At 38.2% G+C, this 26,608-nt stretch overlaps 1 protein-coding gene across 3 annotated transcripts in view; it reads right to left on the reverse strand.

Moving 5' to 3' along the window:
- Positions 1 to 26,608, reverse strand: part of Rtn3 (reticulon 3) — a 64,166-nt gene that overhangs the window by 27,639 nt on the left and 9,919 nt on the right. The window contains exon 2 of one of the 3 annotated variants that reach the window (XM_026414411.2): positions 19,902 to 19,958. The exons of 1 other annotated variant lie outside the window; for it this stretch is intronic. In XM_026414411.2, coding sequence (XP_026270196.1) covers positions 19,902 to 19,958 — 57 coding nt within the window. Of the gene's footprint in view, positions 1 to 5,895; positions 8,182 to 19,901; positions 19,959 to 26,608 lie in introns of those variants that run through there. One more of the 3 variants, XM_077798025.1, reaches the window with a different exon arrangement.

Genomic DNA, 26,608 nt, shown 5'->3' on the forward strand with positions numbered 1-26,608 from the left:
AAAGGTCCATCAACAACTAAAACATAAATAAATAAATAAAAAGACATTGAGATGTGCCACCACCATAATCAGTGCCACAATAATCATCTTTGTAGTTATTTTAGCATATAAATTTCTTTTCTTAGAATAAATTGCTAGGGTTTTCTGCTTCCTGGCTGTCATGAACTGAGCAGCTTTCCTCTGCCACACCTTTCTACCATGTGTTCGATCTGACCTTAGGCCCAGAGCTAGGGAATTAGCCTACCATGAAATGAACCTCTAAAACTGTCAGCAAAATAAATTTTTCCTTCTCCAAGTTGTTTTTGTCAGGTTTTTTGTCACAATGATGAAAAGCTGACTAAAATGAAGTCCAATTCCAGTTCTGCAAGTCCTGTGGGCTGTGGCAGGAAATAATGGGTTCCAGCAATTCCAGGCTGGCAGACATGTACCCAAGCCACCTAGCCATCAGTAGCTGGGCTGTGGATATCCTGGTTGGCTGATTCTGAGCCAGTCACTATTGGCTGGCCTGCAAGGTTAACTTCATTCTGTCATCTATCTGCAGAGGGTTTACAGTGCAGAGTTCAGCCAGGCAGGTGGACCAGGGTCTACATAAAGCAAGAGAGGAGCAGCAGGTCTAGGGGCACTCCAATCACATGTGCTCACATTCCTCCATCTTTCTATGCCAGGGTGGGGCAGCATACCTGAAAAGGCAGCTGAGGTGGGCAGACAACAGTGGACTTTCCCCACAGAAAACTGAAACTCACATCCAATCTCACCCCAGACCCAAAGACTTCCTCTTTTTAGAGTGAATGTGTTTATAGGCATTATTTGGGGAAAAATGAGATTCTTTTGGGTTCTTGTTCCTCTCTGCTATTAGCTCATCTACTCTATCATTATCATTCCCATATTTTAAGAGTTCTATTTGAAGAGGATAAAGGCATCCACCCTTCAAATATCACATTAGGCCACCAACACAGGTCTCTTTGGAATCTGTACACAGTCATCAATTCCCATTGGTTGGGCCAATCTTAGAGAGGGGGAAATCACAAATTCTTCATATAGAACCCCCACTGTGAACCAGTGCCGCCCCTACCCTACTCCAAGCTCTCCCTCTCCCACCTCCAGCCTGAGCTGAGGCCTTGCTCTCATTGTGTAGCCCCCACAAGTGAAATTGAGCTTACACCAGAGTCTAAAGAGAGGGCATCCTCCTCCAAGTCCCATGGGGCACAAAACAGATGATCACATGTCCTATGACTCTCTGGGGCCTAACTGGGCAGCAGGAAAGGCAGAAATGCAAGGAATAAAATAAATTGCTATGATACTAGGTTTTTATTACAAATTACCTAACCGCCTCTCAGAAAGGTTAGCAGTGTATAATACACCATCACCAAGCCTGTTTCCTTGCAATTCTTGCCAATCTGGATACCCCAAAGCAAAAACTATCTTTTTCTTTTTTTTTAAAAGAGAGAGAGAGAGAGAGAGAGAGAGAGAGAATTTTAATATTTATTTTTTAGTTTTCGGTGGACACAACATCTTTGTTTGTATGTGGTGCTGAGGATCGAACCCAGGCCACACACATGCCAGGCGAGCGCGCTTCCGCTTGAGCCACATCCCCAGCCCAGCAAAAACTATCTTTACCAAAATAAGTATATGAAGAAGGGATCTAATTCCAACCCCTATAAATTGTTAGAGAATATCATACCATAATTACCGAGCAACTAACTATAATATCATAAATGCCTCATTATAAACTGGTATATAATAATAAATTTTTCATTATTTCTTTGGCATATTTCTGCCTAGCAACTTTAGAACATAATTAAAGAACTGTTTTTATTTTAAGAAAGACTATATATATATTCTTATTTAAAGCTAGAAGATAATACATTTTACTGAAATAGTTTATATTTTATAAAGATTTATCCATAAAATAACTTAACAAGGTTTTCAATTTTTAAACATGCAAAGGAAGACCTTTTAACTCTAATTATATCAGTCTTATTTGTCATCTAAAAATATCTACTAATCACAAAATTTGATCAGTGATAAATACGCTGAATTTTCCAAAGCCCTTTTCATTTCTCATAGATTAAACAACTCAGTTGCAAATTACTAATCATTTCTAATATTTGCACAGTTCTTTACTTAAAACAACACATAAAGCATGGCAAAGTAATTACCATCACCCTATTAACAAAGGAAGATGCTGAACCAGTAAGAGCAATTGTCCGAGACCACACTTACACATGAAAGTGCCAGAATTAGACACTGGAATTTTTGTAGCCTAATTTCTGTATGCCTCATCACTCAAAAGTAACCACATGTAATAATTACAACAACCACCACACAGGAAAAAAACTACAACGTTCAGAGTCAGACAATCCTTATTGAAATAATCGAAGACCATCTACTTCAACATCCTCATTTTACATGTAAAGAAACTCAGGCCTCTTCTAAGCACAATAAAGCATGAATTAGAACTAGATGTTCCTTAATCCAAATTTAACAATATTATAAACTAGCACTCCTTTTTTTTTGGATACTGGGGATTGAACCCAGGGGCACTTAACCACTGGGCCATACTCAGCCCTTTTTATGTTTTATTTTGGGAGGGTCTCTCTCAGTTGATTATGCTGAGGCTGGCTTTGAACTTGTGATCCTCCTAACTCAACCTCCTGAATTGCTGGGATTCCAGGCTTGCGCCACCATGCCAGGCTAAACTAGCATTCTTTAAGTTCAACAGTAGTCAATTATTAGAGTATACTGCTATTCTGAATTATTTAAAATTTGGGGTTTACTCTAAAACTTCAAGGACTGGGGGTGTGGATAAGACATAGAGCATTCACTTAATACATGTGAGGCCCAGGGTTCAATTCCCAGCACCCCCAAAACAAAACAAGCCCCATGATGATCTAGGCCTGTAATCCCAGTGGCTTGGAAGGCTGAGACAGGAGAACCATGAGTTCAAAGCCAGCCTCAGCAATGAGGAGGCGCTAAGCAACTCAGTGAGACCCTATCTCTAAATTAAATACAAAATAGGGCTGGGGATGTGGCTCAGTGGCTGGGTGCCCCCAAATTCAGTACCCAGTACCCACCCCCACAAATAACCAATTCAAGTCCAGGGGCTAGGGTTGTGGCTCAGTGGTAGAGTACTTGCCTAACATGTGTGAAGCACTGGGTTGAAGTCTCAGCACCATGTATAAATAAAAATATAATAAAGGCCCATCAACAATTTTAAAAAAATTTGTTTTTTGTGTGGTACTGTGGATTGAACCCAGGGCCTTATGCATGTGAGGCAAGCACTCTACCAACTGAGCTATATCCCCAACCCAAAAACTAAAAAATATATAAAAAAATAAAAAATTTCAAGTCCAGCTGGGGGCAGCTCCTGTAATCCCAGAGCTTGCGAGGCTGAGGCAGGAGGATCACAAGTTCAAAGCCAGCCTCAGCGAGCTGAACAACTCAGTGAGACCCTATCTACAAATAGAATACAAAATAGAGTGTAGATGTGGCTTAGTGGTCAAGTGCCCCTGAGTTCAATCCCTGGAACACCGCCCCCCCAAGAAAGGCAAGTCCAGCTTTGGCAATTTATCAAGTCCTTGTCTTAAAATAAGAACAACAGCTGGGCACGGTGGCGCATGCCTACAATCCCAATGGCTCGGGAGGCTGAGACAGGAGGATTGAGAGTTCAAAGACAGTATCAGCAACTTAGCAAGGCACTAACCAACTCTGTGAGACCCTGTCTCTAAATAAAATACAAAAAAATTGGGCTGGGGATGTGGCTCAGTGGTTGAGTACCTCTGAGTTCAATCCATGGTAACCCCTCACCCTGCCAAAAAAGAGAAAAAGGGCTAGATGTAGCTCAGGGTAACTAGAGAACTCCTGGGTTCAATGCCCAGTACCACAAAACAAAAATAAAAACAAAACCTTGATGTACTGATAGTTCAAGAAATAATTATCCAGTATACACTATGTACCAGGACCCATGCGTGGTGCCCTATCTGACTGAATATTCACTATATACTAGAGAATACAATGCCTGCATTTTCACATTCAACCCTTATAATAAGTAGCATTATAGGATTAAGTATGATCGTTCTCTCAATTTTAATATTTAAAATTTAGGCCAAGTGATGAACCCAGTCTTATTCCATTTTAAGATTGGGAGCCATCTCGTCACAAAGTCATGAAAAGTTAATTTCTGTTTTACTATAAATTATTGCGATCTCTAAACTTGTTTGGAATTCCTGCCCATGCCTTGAACTCACCCATGCCTGGCTTTCCCTGACCAAGTAACAACCCTCTCTGAAACCTCAATGGCACTTCATAAATTCTGATGGATCTAACTTTATTCCCTACCTTGAAATGTTAAGCCATGTAGATCATTAACCTAATATCTGCCTTTGTATTATGCTTGTCAAAATCCTGTTATCTGTAGGTTCTCAAGACACCCCCCTTTTTGATTTTTTGTGTTATAAAACTGTGTTCCTAGAGAGCTGGGGTACTGATCTCTAGCCCAAGGTTTTCGGAGAGACAGTCCTGGCCACCTTCTGTGTACACAAATATAAGCTTGCCTTAGTTTAATTCAAAATTGGAGTTCAGTGGTCTTTTCTTTGCATCGTGGATTAACACAATCATGGTGGCACATATCTGAAATCCCAGTGACTTGGGAGGCTGAGATGGGAGGACTACAAGTTTGGGGTCAACTTCAGTCATGTAGGGAGATCCTCAGCAACTAGTAATAGCCCATCTCAAAATAAAAAATAAAAAGGGCTGGGAATGTAGCTCAGTGGCAAAGTGGCAAAGCACCCCTGGGTTAATTTCCGGTATCTAAAAGTTGAAAATAAAATTTAGAAAGGTTAAGTAATCTGTCTATGATCTTCAGTAAGGAAATACATTTATAAAAAGTTAAAAATGTAATCAAATATAAGTATATTTATCCTAATATTTTTGCAGCATTATAACTCTGTACGATTTCATCTGGAAAAAAGGGTCTATTATCAAAAATATTCTGAAACCACAGATCCCTAGGTTGCATCTAACAGTATGTATACAGTAAGAATGGAATTGGGGTATTAGATTGGAGGTCAGGAACCATTTATGGAGGGCTTTAAATAGCCTTATTTTTTGTCTCTTTGTGACCCTAGAAGAGACAGCACTTGAAGTAATCTAAATGAAAGCCAATAATTATGAGGAAATGGATGATTTCAAATATGAGGTAAGAGGAAGGGCTTCTGGTACCATCCAATGAGTTGTGGCCTAAAGAATATTAAAGTCCAAAGTACAAGAATGCACAAAGTTCTCTTAAGTATTACTGCAAAAAAGAGTATTTTAATTCTGATTACCTACTTTCAGAGCATTAAATCTCTGTGGTATATGACTAAATTAATTAAAACTTTCATTTACTGTCTTTCCCAACAGGAATTCCTTTATCTTTGATTGCTAAGTAGATTTCACAAGGTCTCTATCAAAAGACACCCAAGTGCCCAGCAGTGTAATTGTTATGGAGATTTAAAAATTATTTTGTAAATAAATGAGAACATGATGATTTTTTTCCTGGCAGTATGGGGATCAAACCCAGGGCCTTCTGCATGCCAGGCAAGTGCTTAGCCAGATCAATGTAATGCTATCCTTAAAAGCAGTATTCACCTTCAGGCTAACCTAGAAGGAAAGAAGAACCCTGAAATATAATTGAAATATTAAGACATTTCTTTCAGGGAAGATTAATTTTAAAAAGTGGTTTAATGCTTCAGGAAATATTGGTATAGGGAAATCAAATCAAGTGATCATAAAAGACAAAAACAAAAACACTTTGCCTTCCCCCACCATATAGGGTGTGGTATCCCAAGGCACTCTGATAAGTAATCAATCACAGCTGAATTAATCACATGCAATATTTCTAATGTAAATGGTTACCTGAGAAGTCTGTTAGAAGTCTTGGTAGGACATGCTTGTTTACCAATTCAGTCGTGCTAAGGCTGGAAATAGTATCTACCCTAGTTTCTTTGATAATAGTGGGCTTTTTGGAAATCCCAAGATCAGAGCCAGTCTTAACATCTGTATGTTCTAGGATGTCATCTGATCTCTGTGGCCAAGGTTCTGGAGCAAATGTTTGCTTGAGTCTTTCTTCAGAAGGAGATTCTTCACCCTGCACAGAAGGTGGCTCCTCACCCTGCCTTTCACCTAACTCTTTCAGGGCTCTGATGGTGAGCTGCTCCTGTTCTAAGTCAAGAGATACCACTGGAGTCCCATGGGTAGTGAAAACATCCAGAAAGTCACTTCCATTTGTTTCTTTGCATTTTGCACTGTTTTTGCTTGAACTATTTGACTCACTCTCAGATGAGACTTCTACAGGAGAAGCTGGCTTCTGTGACACTGCTTCAGAATCAGTTCCTTCCTCTTTACCTAGTATTCCTTTCTCTTTGGTTTCTGTTAAGGCTGCCATCAAGTCCTCTGGGGAGGAATCATCTATGTCTTTAATATGATTTCCATATAATGACTCCAACGTGGCAGAAGCTGTCACATTTAATGAGAATTCTGTCTCACTAAAAACATTTGGAGGTGCTGCTGAAGGAAGTTTTGGGTTCTCAGTTGTAATGGGCTTTTCAAGAGCACCTTCACTCACAGCACTGGACTCTCTTACATCTTCCAACACAACATTCATACCAGGTATTGGTGAACACACTGCCTCACCAACTGGTCTCCTTCCAAGACTACCAGACTGAGTTTGATGCGGCTCCCTGACCAGCTCTTCAGTGCTTTTAGATGTTGTACTTTCTACCTTCTTATAACCGGGAGTCTCTTTGATTTCATTTGTTCTTACAACAGCATTTGGAATAGAGAAAGGTTTTTCAGTGTGAATCCTATTTTCAAATGATCTCTCTGCTGTGATGTCCTCTATTACTGTGTCATCAGACTCACCAGAACTATCTGCCTCTGTGATTTCTTCTGGCACAGAGATCTGCCAGTTTGTTTCATCCTTCAGGATGTCATCAGGTAAAACCACTTTCACTGTGGCCACTCCAGAACCCAAAGAGACATGTTTCTCACATGGAGATCCAGGCAACTCTGGAAGTATGTCATCTTGTTTCTGTTTATCACCTTGTACACCTTTGACATTGACTTCTTTTGTGGAAATGAGATGGTCACTTACAGGTTTTCCAATGATAGCATTTTCTTGTGGGAGAGATATGTCTTCCCAATCACCTGTGATTTTGGTGATAGATGTGCTCTCATTGATAGAATATGCAGGAATTTTCTGGTAAGTGTTTGTCCTAAGATTTACAACTGGGATTTCTGAATGACATTCACTCCTGTCAAGTCCTGCACTTTTTGTGGGGTAGTCAGAAGGTTTATCAGTCTGTTGTTTCACTTGGGGAACCAAGTCCCAAGTCAATATTTCATTAGTAAAGTTATGTATATCATTCACACATCTAGACACCTCTTCCAATGCTGCAGTTGTGTGTGAAAACTGTCTAGTGAGTAATGCAGAGGATGGGTAACGCCCTGCCTCTCTATTTCTCAGTGGAAACACTTTGTCATTAGTCTCTGACATGTCTGCAGATGATTCTATATCAGTGTGCACTGCCCAGCCACCCAAATCATTTGCGCTCTCCTTATATGAATCTTTAAATTCTCTGTCAAATGCTGCTTTGTCAATAATTACTTCAAATGGTGATTCAGGGGAATCTTTTTCTATAATACCACCACCTGAAACTTCAGAGGGGGACAAGGAATATGTTCTAGTGCCTTCTTCATTAGACTGCTCAGTGGGTAGTTTCTGGGCAACTGGCAAAGTGAACCTGTCATCAACATCCAATGCAATTTTATCCTCCCTATTCAGTACCTGATTTGAGTTCTTGGACTGTTGATCTTTATTTATTTGCTCTTCTACTTGACAGGCTTCCTTTAGGAGAAAAGCAGGACACTCTGGGAGACTAGCTGGAATGGAAGGTTGATTACAAGGAACTCTTCCTGCTACAAGAGAAACTGGAGAGTCTGCTCTGTCTTTGCAGGTCCCCTGAGGCTTTTCCATCTTTTTCATATGTAGAAGAGCCAAGTGATCTTTTCCTTCTTTGGCCATAACAGGCTGGCTGCCTAACACTTCATTTTTTTCTCCATGTAGTGTTGCAGGGTCAGAGTTATGTGTTTCAGAGGATGAAAGAAAGGAGGAAGTCATAATTTCTGTAGGTGGCTCATCAGAGCAAAGAGAGCTCAATTCCACTATGGTCAAAATTTAAAAGAAAAAAATTGTTTACCAGGTACAATCACACATTAGCTAGTCAGGCCAAGCAGCATGCTTTTTATTTTTAAATTATACACAAACACACACATATATACACACAGGATGTGTGTGTGTGTGTGTGTGTACATATATATTTATACAAACACACACAAATATGTAACAAAGCAATGATCAACAGTTATCTTACAAGACATGCATAAAATTGCCAACATGGAAACAGGAAAGCCATAACATGCTAAAAACTGCAAATGACAAAAAAATTTCCACAACAAAAAACTTTTACGGGCTGGGGATGTGGCTCAGCGGTAGCGCGCTCGCCTGGCATGCGTGCGACCCGGGTTCGATCCTCAGCACCACATACCAACAAAGATGTTGTGTCCGCCGAGAACTAAAAAATAAATGTTAAAAATTCTCTCTCTCTCTCTCTCCTCTCTCACTCTCTTTAAAAAAAAAAAAAAAAAAAAAAAAAAAACTTTTACTTTTTTGTTGTGGAAATTTTTCCCCCTGCAAAAGTGAAACATAAAGAAGGGTGATAGTATTGGAAAATTTGGGGTAGTTTTTTCTTTTTGTGGGTTACACAACAGAAGCAACACAATCAATACAAAACAAACACCTTAATGCTCTGAAGCACTGAAATACTTTTTAAAAAAAAATCTTTATTTTGGGGCTGGGGATGTGGCTCAAGCGGTAGCGCGCTCGCCTGGCATGTGTGCGGCCCGGGTTCGATCCTCAGCACCACATACCAACAAAGATGTTGTGTCCGCCGAGAACTAAAAAATAAATATTAAAAATTCTCTCTCTCTCTTTCTCTCCTCTCTCACTCTCTCTTTAAAAAAAAAAAAATCTTTATTTTACTTATTTTTATGTGGTGCTGAGGATCAAACCCAGTGTCTCATACCTGCGAGGCAAGCACTCTACCACTGAGCCACAACCCCAGCCCCTGAAATACTTTTATGTGTAAGCTGAACAATTTAAATCACACTGCCTCTATAAATCCACTGTTACATTCCCACAATCTGAGAAGGAAAAAAGAATGGTCAGAGTTCCTTTTTTTTTTGGTACCGAAGATTGAACCCAGGGGCATTTAACCACTGGACCACATATCCTCATCCCTTTTTTGTATTTCATTTAGAGACAGGGTCTTGCCGAGCAGTGCTAAGTAGCAGTGTCATGCCAAGTTGCTGAAGCTGGCTTTGAACTCAAAATCCTCCTGCCTCAGCCTCCCAAATCCTTGGGATTACAGGCATGTGCCACCGTGCCCATCCTCATATTTCCTTTTGATCTTTAAGAGAGATAGCATCCCTTTCCTGAACCTGAAAATGAGATTAAAATTATTCTATTCTACCCCCAAGAAAGCTCTGTCCTGTGTATGAATGGCTTGCTCCCAAATCTCTTGTACCAACTTGCCATTTTAAGCAAAATTCAACAGTGCCAATTGGTTTCTTTGGTTAAGACAGAGTTAACTCCATTCAGAATTCCTTTTAAAATAAAAGTGGTGTATTGGAGAATGAAACTGACCAAGTTATACTGTGTGCATGTACAAATCCTACTATTATGTATAATTTTAAAATGCACCAATAAGGGGCTGGAGATGTGGTTCAAGCGGTAGCGTGGCCTGGCATGCGTGCGGCCCGGGTTCGATCCTCAGCACCACACACAAACAAAGATGTTGTGTCCATCGAAAACTAAAAATATTAAAATTCTCTCTCTCTCTTAAAAAAATGCACCAATAATAGAAATAATGCATTCTTAACAGTTATTAATACCACTAGCCATTAATTTACCACATTGTTTCCTAACTTTCAAATCTAGCAAGTTTTTATTTCAGAAAAAGATAAAAACGGGGCTGGGGATGTGGCTCAAGTGGTAGCGCGCTCTCCTGGCATGCGTGCGGCCCGGGTTCGATCCTCAGCACCACATACCAACAAAGATGTTGTGTCCGCCGAGAACTAAAAAATCAATATTAAAAATTCTCTCACACTCTCTCTCCTCTCTCACTCTCTCTTTAAAAAAAAAAAAAGAAAAAGATAAAAACAACCATCGCAAGGGAAGGCACTGTCTGTCTTTCATGCACTCTGTTATATATGTTATATAACTGGAGCTGGAATAAAGTAGGTCTTAGATAAACAGTTCCAAATAAATGAAATAAAGATTCAGCATATGAGATCTAAGTAGGCTCAGAACAGCAATGTCTTGAGCATGAATGAAGAATTGGGAAAATGTCAAAGAGAAATTCTTTTGGGTGATCATTATTTAGCTAATGTTCTCTTTTTCATGTGAGAACCCGAATAATCATATTAGATAAAAGCAAAGTTCTGACCTCAAACTTATTAAATTGAAAATGAATCTTACAATAAATAAATTCTACTACTATAAAAATGTTTCCAAATGCTATATAGAGTTCCCTTACTTTGACATATCACTGATATTTGATGAAACAGAACCTGAGCTATGGCTCAGATCAATAGCTTTAGAATGATAAATAGCTCAGTAAAACTATAATCTGGGTATTAGAAAAAAGAGTCTTTATAGATGAAAAATTGTTGAACTTTGGTTGTAAAACTGTACTGCTAGGACAGAAAATATTTGAAGTAAATTATAATTCAGATTTAGTTCTAATGTAAGAAACACAGTCCTGATATTTAGCATGACAGGATTAAGAGTATACGATAAATGAAGCCCAGAATTGTGCATTAAAAAGTCCCAAAAGTTGAAGTTTTAAGTATTATCAACCACATTTAAATCAGAAATATTCTGAAAACTGGGTCATAAATTATTATTGGAGGACTGGGGTTGTGGCTCAGAGGTAGAGCGCTCGCCTACCATTCGTGATTAAACTGTCATCTTACAGGGTCTGGGTTGTGGCTCAGGAGTAGAGCACTTGCCTGGCACTGGGTTCGATTCTCAGCAGCACATACAAATAAATAAAATAAAGATCCATTGACAACTAAAAAATATATTTAAAAAAAGGAGAAGGAAAGCAATAAGCAGAATCACTGGGTTCAATCCTCAGCACCACATAAAAATAAAAAAGATATTGCATCTACCTATAACTAAAAAATAAATATTTAAAAAAATTGTTTTTGGATGTCATGGTCATTGTTTCTATCAGAAAACATTCATGGACCAAATCAGGGTTAAGGTAAAACTGCCTAGGAGTCCTCCCGTCAGACAAGAATGAAACTTTGAGGTGAGCAAAACTGACTCTACCCTAGAGGGGTGGCTCAACTTACATGTTTTACAGAGATGGAAATTTCAGATGAACTGTCATCTTACAGATGAAAGTAAGAAAAGTAAATTAGTTATTGGAATTAAAAAGTGGGGAGGAGGGGCTGGGATTGTGGCTCAGTGGTAGAGCATTTGCCTGGCACTAGGTTTGATTCTCAGCAGCACATACAAATAAATAAAGATCCATTGACAACTAAAAAATATTTTTAAAAAAACGAGAGGGAAAGAAAGTCATAAGCCGAATCACTAAGCAAAATAATGTCAGTGGCAGTGGTAGCAGTGCACCATGAAATGAAAATGAAATTGCACTGAAATGAATGCTGATAAAAGAATGCATCATTACTAGAAAAATAAAAAGACACGGTAAAAATGTTCTATGCTCTGGCAGGACACAAACTTGTCAGTCTATCAATTCTTGCTTTTCTCTTATCTTCCTTGAACTCTAGCACTCCAAAAGTTATGAATTAGGTGTAGAACAAGGTAAAAACTGCAAGGTTAGGTCAGAAGAAGCCCTATTCTCAGAGTACCAATGAGTCCATTACTGAGTACCATAACTGCCTGAAAAACATCAAACAGTTTATTAAATATTCTTAAAAATGACTTCTATATGCAAAAATAATTTATTTTATTTTACAAAAATAATTTAAATCATGTTCCTTAATAATGATTTCCTATCTTACTGTTTGGGGTAGATAATGTTTTTTCTTCTCCCCCCACCCCTGTACTAGGTATTAAACCCAAGGGTGCTCTATCACTGAGTTACAACCCCAGCCCTGATTTTTGTTTTAAGAGAGGGTCTTGCAAAGTTGCTGAGGCTGGTCTCAAACTTAAAAAAAAAAAAAATTAAGTTGTAGGTGGACACAATATCTTTGTTTGTTTATGAGGTGCTGAGGAACCCAGTGTCTCACATGTACAAGGCAAGCACTCTACCACTAAGCTACAACCGCAGCCCTGGTCTCAAACTTTTGATACTCCTGCCTCAGCCTCCCAAGTCCCTGGAATTACAGGTGAATGTCACCATGCCCAGCTAGGATAGTGTTTTCTGAGGGCAACCCTGGATGGTAAACAGAGTTCAATGTTGCATTCATTCCTTAGCGATTGTGAGATACAGGTGTAAATTCTCATTACACTCAGATTTTCCCACATGTAGCCAAAGAAGGTAACATCCCCATTTATGTTTTAATTTTAATGATCTTGTTTAGAATTTCAGCAAATGAAAAGAAATTCTTTTGGCTAGCTGAAACCCTAACAAACTTGGACACAGCTGACTTGTACCAAGACAAAGGAAAAAAACTGGACTGGAAGTAAAAAATTTATAAAAACACAAAAACATTAAGCAGAGTAAAGACTAGAATCTAATAAGCCTTTTAAAACCACTCCTAAACCAAGATTCTTTCAGTTAGTCAGTATGGCCCTTAGTGGTCATTGGTGCTGTCCAAGTCAGCACCTGGAAAAATAGCAGAAAACCCTGAGAAACCTGAGGGTTATTAGTTTTTCAAATTCTATACACTATACAACTCCTTGGTGAAAACATTTTGGTTTACTTTATGTCTCAGAAAATGTATATTACTTTTCCTGTATTTCACACAGCACTTCACATGCACTCAACAAACCACCAAAAAAGTCTCATTATGAACATTTCCTAATGAGTTATTTGTGACAGTGGGATTTAATGTTTATATTATATATATCTAATAGATTTATGATGTTGGCAGTCATAATCTAAATTCCTCTACCATTCCCAAGAAAAAATTCTCATTAAAAGATAAAAAAATCCTTTCATCACACTTATTGTCTGGCACTGGGTAAGTTGTTTAGTTTTACTTTAAAAAAAATGGGGTTATTAAATCAACTAATTTTAGAATTGATGTCAGAAGTAAATCAGTGAATACATGTTAGGAACAGTATCTACAGCTGGGCCCAGAGGTACAGGTTTGTAAATCCAGCTACTTAGAAGGCTGAGGCAGGAGGATTCCAAGGTTCAAGGTCAGCCTGGGCAGGATCCTCTCTCAAAAACAAAACAAGGTGCATGCTTAAAATCCCAGTGACTCAGGAGGCTGAGGCCCTAACCAACTTAGCAAGCCTGTCTCAAAAAAATAAAAAGGCAGGGATGTGGCTCTGTGGTTAAGTGTCCCTGGGTTCAATCCCCAGTAACAAAACAAAAACAGTATCATGCATTTAGTAAACCCCCATAAATGTCCCAAACACCACATACTCCCCCCCCAAAAAAAATCATAACTACCTGTATCTGGCATATAATACAGAAATTCTCACTCATACTTTCACTCCTATCATTCACAAATAAAATAAATATACATATTTTTGTACCGGGGATTGAACCCAGGGACACTCTACCACTGAGCAACATTCCCAGTTCTTTTGATTTTTTTGAGACAGGGTCTAAGTTGCAAAGGCTGACCTCAGCTTGCACTCTTCCTACTTCAGCCACCTGAGTCACTGGGATTACAGGTGTGCACCACCATGCCTAGAAAGTTAAATAATTTGGGGTTGTATCCATTTCAAAATTTTGGGTGACACAACTTCTGAGTCAGCTGATACAAACCAAATGCCTTTGGCATCCCAAGTTCTCTTAGATCCCATGTGGACAAGTTAACCTATGAGAAATTCTAAGCCAGGTCATCACCAAGTCAAAGTATGTTTTTAGTTCAATGTGCAAGTAGCTGCACAATTTAACAAGATAGTACAAACAGCCTTTTGCCCAAACCTTTAGCATCCCGTAAATCTTTAGGACAACTATCAGTATTTCCTAGGCTTTATCTCTGACTTACTAACTCAGAATCTTGGAGGAGTTTAGAGCTCATCACCCAGGTCACTGCTTTATTCCATTGGATTAGTTTTAGAAGAGTGGAAAGATCAGCCCCAATATTTTATTCTTCCAAAATCCTACAGAAAGAGGCTGCCACTCCTCATCATAGATGGTCTTGTCCAGGAGCACAACTTAGAGGTAGCAGGGGAAGGAGCAGGGCCAATTCTTCTGTGCCTGTTTTAAACACTTGTAGAGGGTGGGGTGTGACTCAGTGGTAGAGCACTTACCTACATGCAGCAGGCCCTAGGTTCCATCCCCAGCACCACACACAAAACACAATAAAACAAAACACTACTAAAACTAATTTTAATATACATTCTAAATTTTGATTGAAATAAGGCAAAAGTTCCATTTGACTAGAAAATCTGGTTTGGGAATTGAATAATACTTTTCAATTTTCTGCCTGGAGTATTTTTATCTTAAAGAACAAGGGAAAAAAACTTCTAAGTGAATACCATGTACATATCAAGTTGAGCCAAAAAACATTCTTCAGTATTGCTTACTTTATACTTTAAAACATTTTCTCTTTACTTTTTCCCCACACTGTCTCTCAAATGAGTAGTGTTTCTAATTTAATTACTGCAAACAATTTGATCTAGAAATAAGCAATAATGAATTTTAGATGTTATATCAAAAAATTTTTCCCCAAAAGAATCAAGAGCTTATGGAATAGTTACCACTTGGTTACTATACCCTCCCTTAGAAAATTCATTTTTCCCCCTTTGGTACCAGAAATTGAACCTATGGGTACTTAACTACTGAGCCACATTCCCTGTCCCTCTTTCATTTTTTACTTTGAGACACGGTCTCACTAAGTCGCTTAAGGACCTCACTGAGTTGCTGAGGCTGGCTTTGAACTTGGGATCCTCCTGCATCAGCCTCCCAAGCTTCAAGCAGCTGAGATTACAGGTGTGTGCACATCTGGCAGAAAATTTATTCCTTCAAATTAAAAGGAAACCATAATGTGAAAAAAAAAAAACACCCTAATCAGTGAGGAAATGGTGCCACTGTTACTTTTTCACATAAATACTATGCATATTCATACAAAGGAGGCTTGAAATATTCAGGTATAGGATTTCCTACACATGAATTTTCTCATTTTCACAAAACAAGAAGACAAATCACCGTGCAAAACAGTATCAGCAACTTTCAGCCATAGCATCAAAATAGGAAGTTAGCCAGCAGACACTTTGCAGCCAAGCTAGGTCCTAAACAAAAAGACTCTTTTAAAGTACAAAGAAAAATGTTTTGCTTAAAATTTTTTAAAAAGGCTGTAACTGGCAAAATTTTTTCCTCAATGCTTGCCCCAAAGTTCAGTATGTAACTTCCTATTCTAGATGCCTACTTCATTAGTCAAAGAGAATGTAACATTCATCAATGTAAATATGCTTTCCAATTCTGAATATGCTTTCCAATTCTGAATGATGGATGGATTCTCTTTCCAATCTTATTTTCACCTACTTAAAATGTTTCTAAAGAAAATCAAAGTACTTTCCAGCCTCCACTTTTTCCCAAAGATTTCAAAGTTGAAACAAATTTCAGTTTTTGTGTCTGATAGAAGGAACACATTCTGCAGATGACAGCTATATTACTAATAGCAAGGATATGGTCAAAACAGTAATTTCTGCTTATTTTTGCTTTCATAATCTTGGGGACAGGGCACTGGGGATTGAACCCAGGGGTGCTCTGCCACTGAGCCATATCCCCAGACCTTTCTGAGACTACATTACTGACTAAATTGCTGAGGCTGGCAAATTTACCAACCTCCTGCCTCAGCCTCTCCAGTTGCTGGGATTACAGGCATGCACCACTGTGCCCAGTTTTGTTCTCATAATTTTAACACCAACTTCAAAATTATGTCTTTTAAAAAAACCTCCAAACCCTAAGATACAGTCAGTTAACTTGACCATCTGTATCACAGGCAGAAGATATCAGCATGAATTTGAGTCCTTAATCTGTCACTTGCTTGCTGTGTGACCTAGAGCAAGTCACTTCACCATTTTAAACCCCAGTTCCCTCAACTGGTAAAAGAGTTAGTACTTTTCCTCCACAAAATTGGCCGTGAGGATTAAATGAGAAGATTTGCATGAAGTACTAAGCATAGCAAAAACTTAAAAATTAGTCACATACAAGACATCTGTCAATATCTTTATATCTTTTTATAAGTATAGGAAATTATTAAAAATATACTCCCCTGTTTTGAAACTCTCAGGGATTAGGCTGAAATTTACAATGCTTAATGGAAAAGCAAGACTATAAGGACCGACTTGGGAGGCACAACTTATTTAGGAAGGACCTCATTAAGTTCATTAAATTTTTGTATATGCACATCCTTGAAACCCAATTAATGATAAATATGTATTTGAGGATTAAAAATGCAAGTCATTTTTAAATCTACAAATGTTCCATTTAATTATTGCTTTATATTGTTTAATATATAAAAATATATAGGGTATGGTTTTCCCTAGGCTAAATGGCTAAAGAATATAAAAAAGATTAGTTGAGTTAGCGCTAATTACAAACTTAAAGTGCAACCTGGTGATGGCATTCACTCTGAAAGACCTTTGTAGGACTAGATAGGCCCTAGTACCTCAGCCCCCTCCCTCCCTCCCTGGGGTTTTAATACACCTAAGCAAGTACACCAATAACTTCCTCTTCCTTTATTTTTGTTGATGCAGATTAGAAGCTCCTAGTCTTGACTACCTTGGATATATATACCTAATTATCTGTCAAGGCATCTCTGCAAACAATTTAACAGGCTGACCCATAGATGGCCAATGAAATACAGCCCTATCAGGCTGATTTTCCATCATGTGTTTCTGCAGGAGAAAATGTTATTAAGAGAGACTAGAGGGCTGTGGTTGTGGCTCAGTGGTAGAGCGCTCACCTTACACGTTCGAGGCCCTGGGTTCGATCCTCAGCACCACATAAAAATAAACACATAAAACAAAGGTATTGTGTCCAACTACAACTAAAAAATAAATATTAAAGAGAGAGACAGACAGACAGACAAGAGCTGGGCATGGTGGCTCAGGAAGCGGAGGCAGGAAGATTGGGAGTTCAAAGCCAGCCTCAGCAATTTAGTGAGGCGCTATGCAACTCAGTGAGACGCTGTCTCTAAATAAAATCAAATTAGGGCTGAGGATATGGCTCAGTGGCCAAGTGCCCCTGAATTCAATCCCTGGTGTGTATACACACACACACACACACACACACACACACACACACACACACACACAAAACCCCTGTTTCTGATGAGGGGCAGAATCTGTCTTTGGGACAGGAGTCCCCTATGTTTCTCCTTCGTTAGCAAAGTAATAAACCTTCATTTACCTCTTTCTCAAAAAACAAACAAACAAACAAACAAAAAACACCCCCCCACACATACAAAAAAAAGAGACTAGATTGCAATGCTTTTAAGAATGCAGCAGTTTTAACCACCACTTTACAATAACACTATCCTGAAAATAAATTTCTGGAAGCTAAAAAGGAAGAACAATAATTGTATGCTCTTATACAAACATTAATATGCACTATAAAACTGAAGTTTTTTTGAAAACTGTTGTTGTGCAGTACTGGGGATTGAACCCAGGGCCTCCCACATTCTAGTCAGTGTTCTACTACTGAGCTATGTCCTCAGTCCTTTTGATTTTGAGACGGTCTAAATTGACCAGGCTGGCCTTGAACTTGCCATCCTCTTTCTTGCCTTAGCCTATAGGAAGCTGGGATTACAGGTGTGGGCCACCATGACCAGGACTAAATCTTAGTTTTTAATCAGAAAAGTTCTTAAAACAAAAACAAAACTCCATTCTACTTGAGATCATGCGTAATTTTTGTTAAGAGATTCAATTGTCTTTTTCTCTTTTTGCACTGGGGACTGAACCCAGGAGGCTTTTCCCACTGAGTTATATCTACAGACCTTTTTAATTTTGAGACGGGGTCTCCCTAAATTGAGGCTGGCCTCAAACTTGTGACCCTCCTGCCTCAGCCTATAGAGTTGCTGTAATTACAGGCCTGCACCACTGCATCCAGCTTAAAATTTTAAAGTTATGCAGTCTAAATATTTCACACATTGGGTATGTTGTGTATAAGTTGCACTGTTCACTATTTAGGATATTAACTATCCCATTTCTGTATGAAAAAAGTGACATAAAGCTATAATGTATTTTTAAGGATCTGAAATACAAAAGTAGAAATGTGGTTATTTTTTCAATGTATACTATGGTTTTCCCATAGTAGAATAATGTAATAACAATTTACCTAAATTACTAAATTTCTCATGAGGAAAAAAAAATCCTTAAAAATATAAATCTGATCAAGTTCCAAATGTCAAGAACGAGAACTACTTTATGTTTTAGTTATTTTGTAATGTTTACAAAATCTCTACCTTTTAATGTAAATATGTTAATTTCAAAGGTCATGATTTCATACACAACTTACCTAAATTCACATAATTAGGGACATTATAAAGGTTTGGGGGTGTGTTAATGTTATCTGTTTGAATTGCAAGTAATGAACTGTCTATAATTTTTCCTAAGAAAACTAGATGAGACAAAAATTTAACAAGTGTAGGTTTTATCCCATTATATTTTTTTCTTATAAGGTCAAAGTCTTCGTAATAAATCAACATCTAGACTTTACAGTTAGAGAATTCTAGTTGGGACAATAAACTGTTTATACAGGGTTTTTTAGATCTGTCTAGTGATTTTAATTACTTTTCTTGTTTTTTTTTTTTTTTAAGGTTTTTCCACTGACCTATATTTGGGAATCTAGTTCAACTGTACCAATGGAATAGCACTTTATTACTGGAACAAAGCAAGGAAGCAGTATTCTCTTTCTCTCTCAGGTTCATGGTGGTAGCTACTCCTAAAAACTTTGATACCCTTCCTCATAGACTGACAGATAAAGGGAGAAAAAAAGCCATGGCTTAAATCTCTAGGACAAGAAGTCTTAATTGCCAAAAGTCAACTGACTTGTTCAATTTGGAACTAGCCTAGCTCTTGGGACAAATCCCAGAGAAATTCAGATTATGATATTCTAGTTGTTGGCATATCTGTAGGTCACACATATTTGTAGGCACACTTTTAAATTATTTTCTAAAGTCACTACTCTTTCTAAACAAGTTACATAAATAGAAATAAAAAAATTAAATGTATTCTGGGGTGGAGTGTTTTCTGAGCCACAAATTCCACAGTCAAGTTTTCAATTTTTAGGAAATATTCAAAATTACATCTAAACTTATGCTGTGTTCAGTGGTCCACCCACCCTCATTCTATCTTATCAATCTTTACAGGAAACCCATTGACAACTGTTAAATAGAAAGGACTGGCTTGTAATTAGTTTTGTTTTTTTTGTGGTACTGGGCATTGAACCCAGGAGCATTCTACCTGTCATTTTTTAATTCTGAGATGGGGTCTCAGTAAGTTGATTAGGTTGGCCAAGAATTTGTGATCCTCCCGCCTCAGCCTCCCAAGTCGCTGGGATTTACCACCATGCCCAGCTATAATAATTTTCATATAGGAATGTGGGGGCAATAGAAGACTTGTGCCTCTTATCCCCAGTTACAGCCTCTTTCTCAACATTTTTCTTTTATTAATGAACAAAAAAAGTTTACAGACTTGCCTTTAGAGGTCGAAAATAGAGATACAGGCTGAGAGGAAGAGGAAGAAACAAAGGAATCTGAAAGAAAATATACAGTATGAGAATAACAACCTCACAAAGGAATTTTCATTTTACCTTTTTTTTTTTTGGGGGGGGGTTCAAGCATCATAATTTCATTGGGTGTAGCAAAGGCGAAAATCCAAATCTTTATTTTCAGTTACTAATTCCACTCACCTGCTAGTGATTTATTTCCAAGATGCATTTCTAAAAGTCAATCTTTTAAAGACAAACATTATCACATTCAAAGAAAGAAAAGAGGAACTTCTAGCATTTTAGAACAACCACAACCTCAAGAGCAGATGGTGCCCCTCTGTTGCTCTGCATGGAGAGGGAAAGTAGGTATCGTTTTTTTCTTTTTTTCTGGTACTAGAGAATGAACCCAGGGGCACTTTACCACTGAGCTACATCCCCAGGCCTTTTTGGTTTTTATTTTTGAGACAGGGTCTTGCTAAGTTGCTGAGGGTCTCACTAAATTGCTGAGGCTGGCCTCAAGCTTGGGAGTCTCCTGCCTCAGTCTCCTAGTTGCTAGGATTACAGGCATGCACCACTGCACACTTTTTATTTTGAGACAGGGTTTTGCTGAATTATTCAGGCTGACCTTAAACCTGTGATCCACCTGCTTCAGCCTCCAGAGTGTCTGGGATGACTACAGGTGAGTGGCTGGGATCACAGGCATGTATCACCACTCCTGGCTGAAGGAAAGCAGGTATCTGAATACTAATTAACTATCTGCTTTTAACTATTTTCACCTGTATTTTAAGGTATCAGTTACTAATAGAAACATTTGAAACATCTAATTGGCAAATATGCAAAGTCAACCCTCAATACCTATAACAAAAACTCACAATCCAATAGAAAAACATGAGAAGTTATACTCCTGTAATTTGGCAACAGAAGTCAAAATTTAAAATACACATATCCTCCCCACTTCCTCATCTCAAGCACATATTCTTTTTCTTCTTCTTTTTTTTTGGGTACTGGGGATTATAACCCCCAGGGTGCTTAACCACTGAGTCACATCCCCAGCTCTTTTTAATATTTTTTTAGAGACAGAGTCTCACCGAGTTGCTTAGGGCCTTGCTAAATTGCTGAGGCTGGCTTTGAAGTCTTGATCCTCCTGCCTCAGCCTCCCAAGCCACTGGGATTACAGACCTGCACCAGCACACCCAGCTCAAGGACATTTTAAAATTAATTAATTAATTAATTTTTTAAGGTAAAGATGGTCAGAACATTTATTCATTTATTTATTTGATGTGGTGCTGAGGATCAATGAACAGAACTTATTGATTGATTGATTGATTGATTGCGGTGCTGAGGATCAAACCCAGGGCCTTGCAAGTTAGGAAGAGTGCTCTACCGCTGAGCTACAACCCCAGCCCAAGCACATATTCTTTTAATTCAGCAATTATACTTTTAGGAATCCATCCTACAGACTTATTTGCATACATATACAAGAACATGTGTGTGAATATTTATTCATAAGAGCACTAGGTATAAGTACAAAAAATAATCTCTATGACTACCAATAGAAGACTAGTTAGAAAGTTAAACCTAGCCAAGGAACAGTATCACATGCCTGTAATTCTAGCTACTTGGGAAGCTGTAGATCTTAAATTCTTAAATTCTAGACCAGCTCGGGCAACTTAGGAGGGCCATCTCAAAACTAAACTTTTAAAAAAGGATCAGGAATGTAGCTCAGTGGAAAAGTAATTAAGTACAAAGTTCTGGGTTCAATCCTCAGTACAGGACGGGTGGAGAATAAAGAACAAAAGAGAACGAACAAGTTACAGCTATACATGTTGATATAGTCTGTATTTTACATTTAGAAAGCAAAGCAAAGTGCAAAAGTGAATTCAGTGTGACCCCATGTGGTCAATGAAAACAAAAGGGAGCCAGGTGGATTGGGAGGCTGAGGCAAGAGGATCATGAGTTCAAAGCCAGCATCAGCAAAAGCAAGGCCCTAAGCAATTCAGTGAGTCAGTGTCTCTAAATAAAATATAAAAATGGGCAGGGGATGTGGCTCAGTAGTTGAGTGCCTCTGAGTTCAATCCCCGGTAGCCCTTCCACCCCAACCCAAGGGACTAATGTAAGGGATTGGAACATCTGGGATAGGAGGGAGATTTGTTTTTCAATATAATCTTTGGCTCTTAAGAAAACATGACCTTTTCAATAAAAATGGAAAGAAATTAATAAAAATAGCTATGTGAAAAACTCCAAATATGCCCCTAAATATATGGCACTTTATATATTAACTCCTTTTTTTTTTTTCTTTTTGGTATCACGGATTGAACCCAGGGGCACTTAACCACTGAGTCACATCCCCAGCCATTTTTATGTTTTATTTAGAGACAGGGTCTTGCTAAATTTGCTGGGGCTGGCTTTGAACTCATGATCCTCCTGCCCCAACCTCCTTAGTGGCTGGGATTACAGGCATAAAACACCATGCCCAATTACCTCCCTTTTTTTCTTTGCAATTACAAAAAACTTTTTCACAAATACTAGAAACATACTTAAAACTAGCCAGGTCAAACATCTGTAAGCCTAGCAATTTGAGGGGCCGAGGCAGGAGGATTGCAAGTTCAAGGCTAGCCTAAGTAATTAGCAAGACCCTGTCTCAAATAAAAACATAAAAAAGACTGAGGCTATATCTCAGCAGTAGAGCTCCCTGGATTCAATCCTCAGCACCAAAGTTTAAAAAAGTAAATAAAGAAAAAAAAAAAGAAAAGAGAAAAAACACTCAAAAATAGAAGACTGGTTTCTTTAAGGACTGAGCCAGAGCTGTATCTATAAGTATTAATTTAGTAAAACTATTCAGTAGTAATGGATACAGAGAATATTAACATCAAGGCAGAATTTAGTGGCTATCAAGCAGTAACTCAACAACTAGAGATCAGAATTTAAAAATTCACTGCTTTTAAGTTATCTTAAAATGAAGCATAACATTTATGTTAAAAAGCAGTCCTTTTCTTCTTAAAAAGAAGTACATTTACCCCTCTAATGTTTCCAGATGAGCTCATTTCCATATGCATTTACTATCAACATTAAATCTCCACCAACTAATGAGTTTAAATCTGAACAAACCTGAAAAACCAAATGCTTTAGGTAAATCCAATGCCAAGAAAGATCCTATGAACTTGCCAGCTGTCTACCTTTGCACTTCCACCTAAATACCTCCTCCTAATGGAAAATTTCAACATGCCAATTTTTATGCACAGCCTCTGTTCTGATAGAGAACACAGATAACCAGTAGTTTGCACCAACATTTCATGAGGTTTCTAACTTACAAAATCACACAGGGAAGTAACTTCAGAAGGGTGATCTTAATCCTGAAATGCTAATAATGAAATCGTTTTCTATAAGCAGCTAAAGCCAGGCACTGCAAAATAGTGCTCAAAAGTAGCTGAAAAAGAAATATAAACCGGTAAGACTATATGATGATTATGGGAACACAGCAGAGGCAGCCACTAGGGTAAAATTAAGATTGCTTCAAAAGACGTGGTAACCTTGGTCTTAAAGGACATTCAGCAGGTGAATGAGGCAAAGGAAGACATTCTGGAGACAGAACTGGCCACATTCCAAATGGCTTTAAGTGTCACCTAATGAAATCTGGATTACATCCTTTGTGCAGTGAGAAATCACTAAATATCTTTAGGTAAAGAAATGACATGATAGCATGTTTTAAAAAGAACTAAGCATGAACTGAACTAAAAAGTGACTGCATAATCTTGTCAAGAGATGTCGACTTAAGCTAAAATTGTGAGGATGGGAATGAGGGGGCAGATTTGACAAGAAATAATGGACAGGACCTGGAATCATCTGACTGGAAGCTGGAAGCTGGAGTAACAAAGAGGGACTAAAAGAAATGCCACTAGAATGATTGCCTTATAATATCAATTTTCAATAAAAGAAAAGTTAAGGCAGATTAAAGTGAAAACAGTTGAATGGGCAGTTCAACAAGGGGGATAGTCTCAGGAGATTACAGGATTAAAGGCTGCAGATAGGTATCTGGGAGTTAACATTTATGTGATCATTGACACCACTGGAATGAGATTTGCCTCGGGAAAATAAGAGAAGTTACAGAGTTTATGGTTTGGATTTGAATGTCCCCCAAAGGCTTGGTCCCCAGCTGTTGGTACTACTGGGATGTGAGGGAAACTTTAGGAGGTCAATCACTGGGTGCATGCCCTTAAAGTGTATATCTTATCCCTGGCTTTTTTCTTTCTCTCTGCCCCTGGGTGAGCAACTTGCTCTGCCAAACCCATAATGTTCTTGCCTCACCACAGGCCTAGAAACAATGAAGCCAAGCACATGTAAAACCTGTGAATCTGTGAGCCAAATTAAATTTTTCCTCCTCTAAGTTGATTTTCTCAGTATTTTGTCATAGTAACAAAAAGCTAACACACAAAGGAATCTTAAGATATACCAATATTTAAAGGGGAATAAGAAAGAGGGTGAAGGAGACCAAAATGAACTGATACAGGAAGAAAATGGTGTCACTTGGAGAATGCTTTAAAGAGTAGCTAGCAGAGGCGAAGATACTGAATGGTCAAATTAAGACAATTTTAAAAAGAGTCACATGAATTAAGCAATCAGGCAATTTGGCATCGATAACTCTATAGTTAGAGTGACTAAGGGGTGGGCGCAAACCCTGAGACTGGGGAATAAATGAAAGTTTAAAAATCACCAACAGGGCTGGGTATGGTGGTGTACATGCCTGTAATCCCAGTGACTACGGGAGGCTGACATAGGAGGATCCCAAGTTCAAGACCAGCCTCAGCAACTTAGTCTCAATCCTGTCTCAAAGTAAAACATTTAAAAAGAGAAAAAAGAGTTAGGAATATGGCTCAGTAGTTAAGTGCCCCTGGGTTCAATCCCTGTTACCAAAAAACAAAAACAAAAACAAAACAGCCAAAGGGCCAGGGCCATGTGCACTGGCAATACGTATTACCTATAATCTCAGCTACTTGGAAGAGTTAAGCTCCACCTCCTTGAGAAAGGAGAATCTATATAAACTGGCAGGTTGTATTTATTTATTTATTTATAGTTAACATAATTACTAAAAGATAGATTACTTGGTAATGTTTTTAGTTCTCTAGAAACAATAAAACTAGATATGATTTATTATTCAATTAAATAAATTCAATTTATTTGTTGTCAGAAATAAATGACAACCTGATTGGAACACCTCAGGGTTAAGAAGCATCTTACATATCTTTCATAGCACAGAGTACGATGGCCAGCATACAGTAGACACAGAATGGAGGCATGAACATTCACAGATGCTAAAATTTTGCTTGTTATTTCACAATAGACTCTGGGCAGTGACTAGACATTAGTTCTACTACTGTAGCAGTTACTAACGCAGTAGATCCCTCTGGAATAAGTCAAAATGGTGCTCACAACCAACAGGTCCACTCTTCTGTTACAACACTAAAAAAAAGTTGGAAATTTTTCTCTGTACCACTTGTTTGGAGTGAACGTATATGCATCTAATAGGAATAATAAACAGAACTCTTGTTGCAAAGAAACAAAATGGATTGTGTAAATGGGAAATAGGTTACAAAATATTTTAACACTCCAACCTCATTTTTTTTTTCAACCTTGTTTTTTTTAATTGGTGCTGGGGTGAACCCAGGGCCCCTGTGCTTGAACCCTCCTGCTGAGCTAACCTCTAGCTCCTCATCCCAAACTCTGAAACCTCATTTGCTTCTAGGAATGTTTTCCCCCTTTCCAAATATGTCTAAGATGTATCAAATCAGATCCCTATTTTGTTAGGAATAAAACTGAAATTCAAGTTAATTTTAACATATTTTTAAATTCTAGCATATCAGACTGGCCTAAACATTAAATCCTTAGGGGAGGTATGACAATCCAAACAATCATGAAAAGATGTTTTCTGTATTAAAGATGTTTATAGAGGGGCTGGTAGTGTAGTTCAATGACAGAATGCCTGCCTAGCATGCATAAGACCCTGGGTTCAATCCCCACACCACCAACAAAAAAAGACTGGTACATACCTGTAACCCCAGCGACTTGGGAGGGCGAGGCAGGAGAACCTCAAGTTCAAAGCCAGCCTCAGCAACTTAGTGAGGCCCTAAGTACCTTACCAGCCAGACCCTGTCTGTGGCTCAGTGGTAAAGCACCCCTGAGTTCATTCAACCCCTAATACAAAACAAGCAAACAAAAAAGCAATCTTCAATCTTAAAAGACAGACATATTTATTAACAAGAAAACTCTCTTCTCAGCACTTAGCTGGATACATTAATTCTTTAAGGTCTTAAGGAAATTGTGAACTAAAAGCTTTTATGCAAAATTTATTTTTCAAAAACTGTTCTTTTTTTAACTTTAAAAAAATTTGTTCTTTTTAGATATACATAACAGTAGAGTGTATTTTGACATATTGCACATACATGGAATATAACTTATCCCAATTAGGATCCTATTCTGTGGTTGTACATGATGTGGAGTTTCACTGATGGTGTATTCATACATAAACATAGGAAAGTTATGTCCAATTCATTCTACTGTCTTTCCTATTCCCACCCCCGCTTTTCCTTCATTCCCCCCCACACACACACTTTATCTAATCTACTGAACTTCTGTTCTCTCCCTGCCCCCACCTTTGTTGTGAGAACATTAGACCTTTGGTTTTTTGGGATTGGCTTATT

The sequence above is a fragment of the Urocitellus parryii genome, chromosome 4 (genome assembly GCF_045843805.1).
Source record: "Urocitellus parryii isolate mUroPar1 chromosome 4, mUroPar1.hap1, whole genome shotgun sequence".
NCBI classification, from domain to species: domain Eukaryota; kingdom Metazoa; phylum Chordata; class Mammalia; order Rodentia; family Sciuridae; genus Urocitellus; species Urocitellus parryii.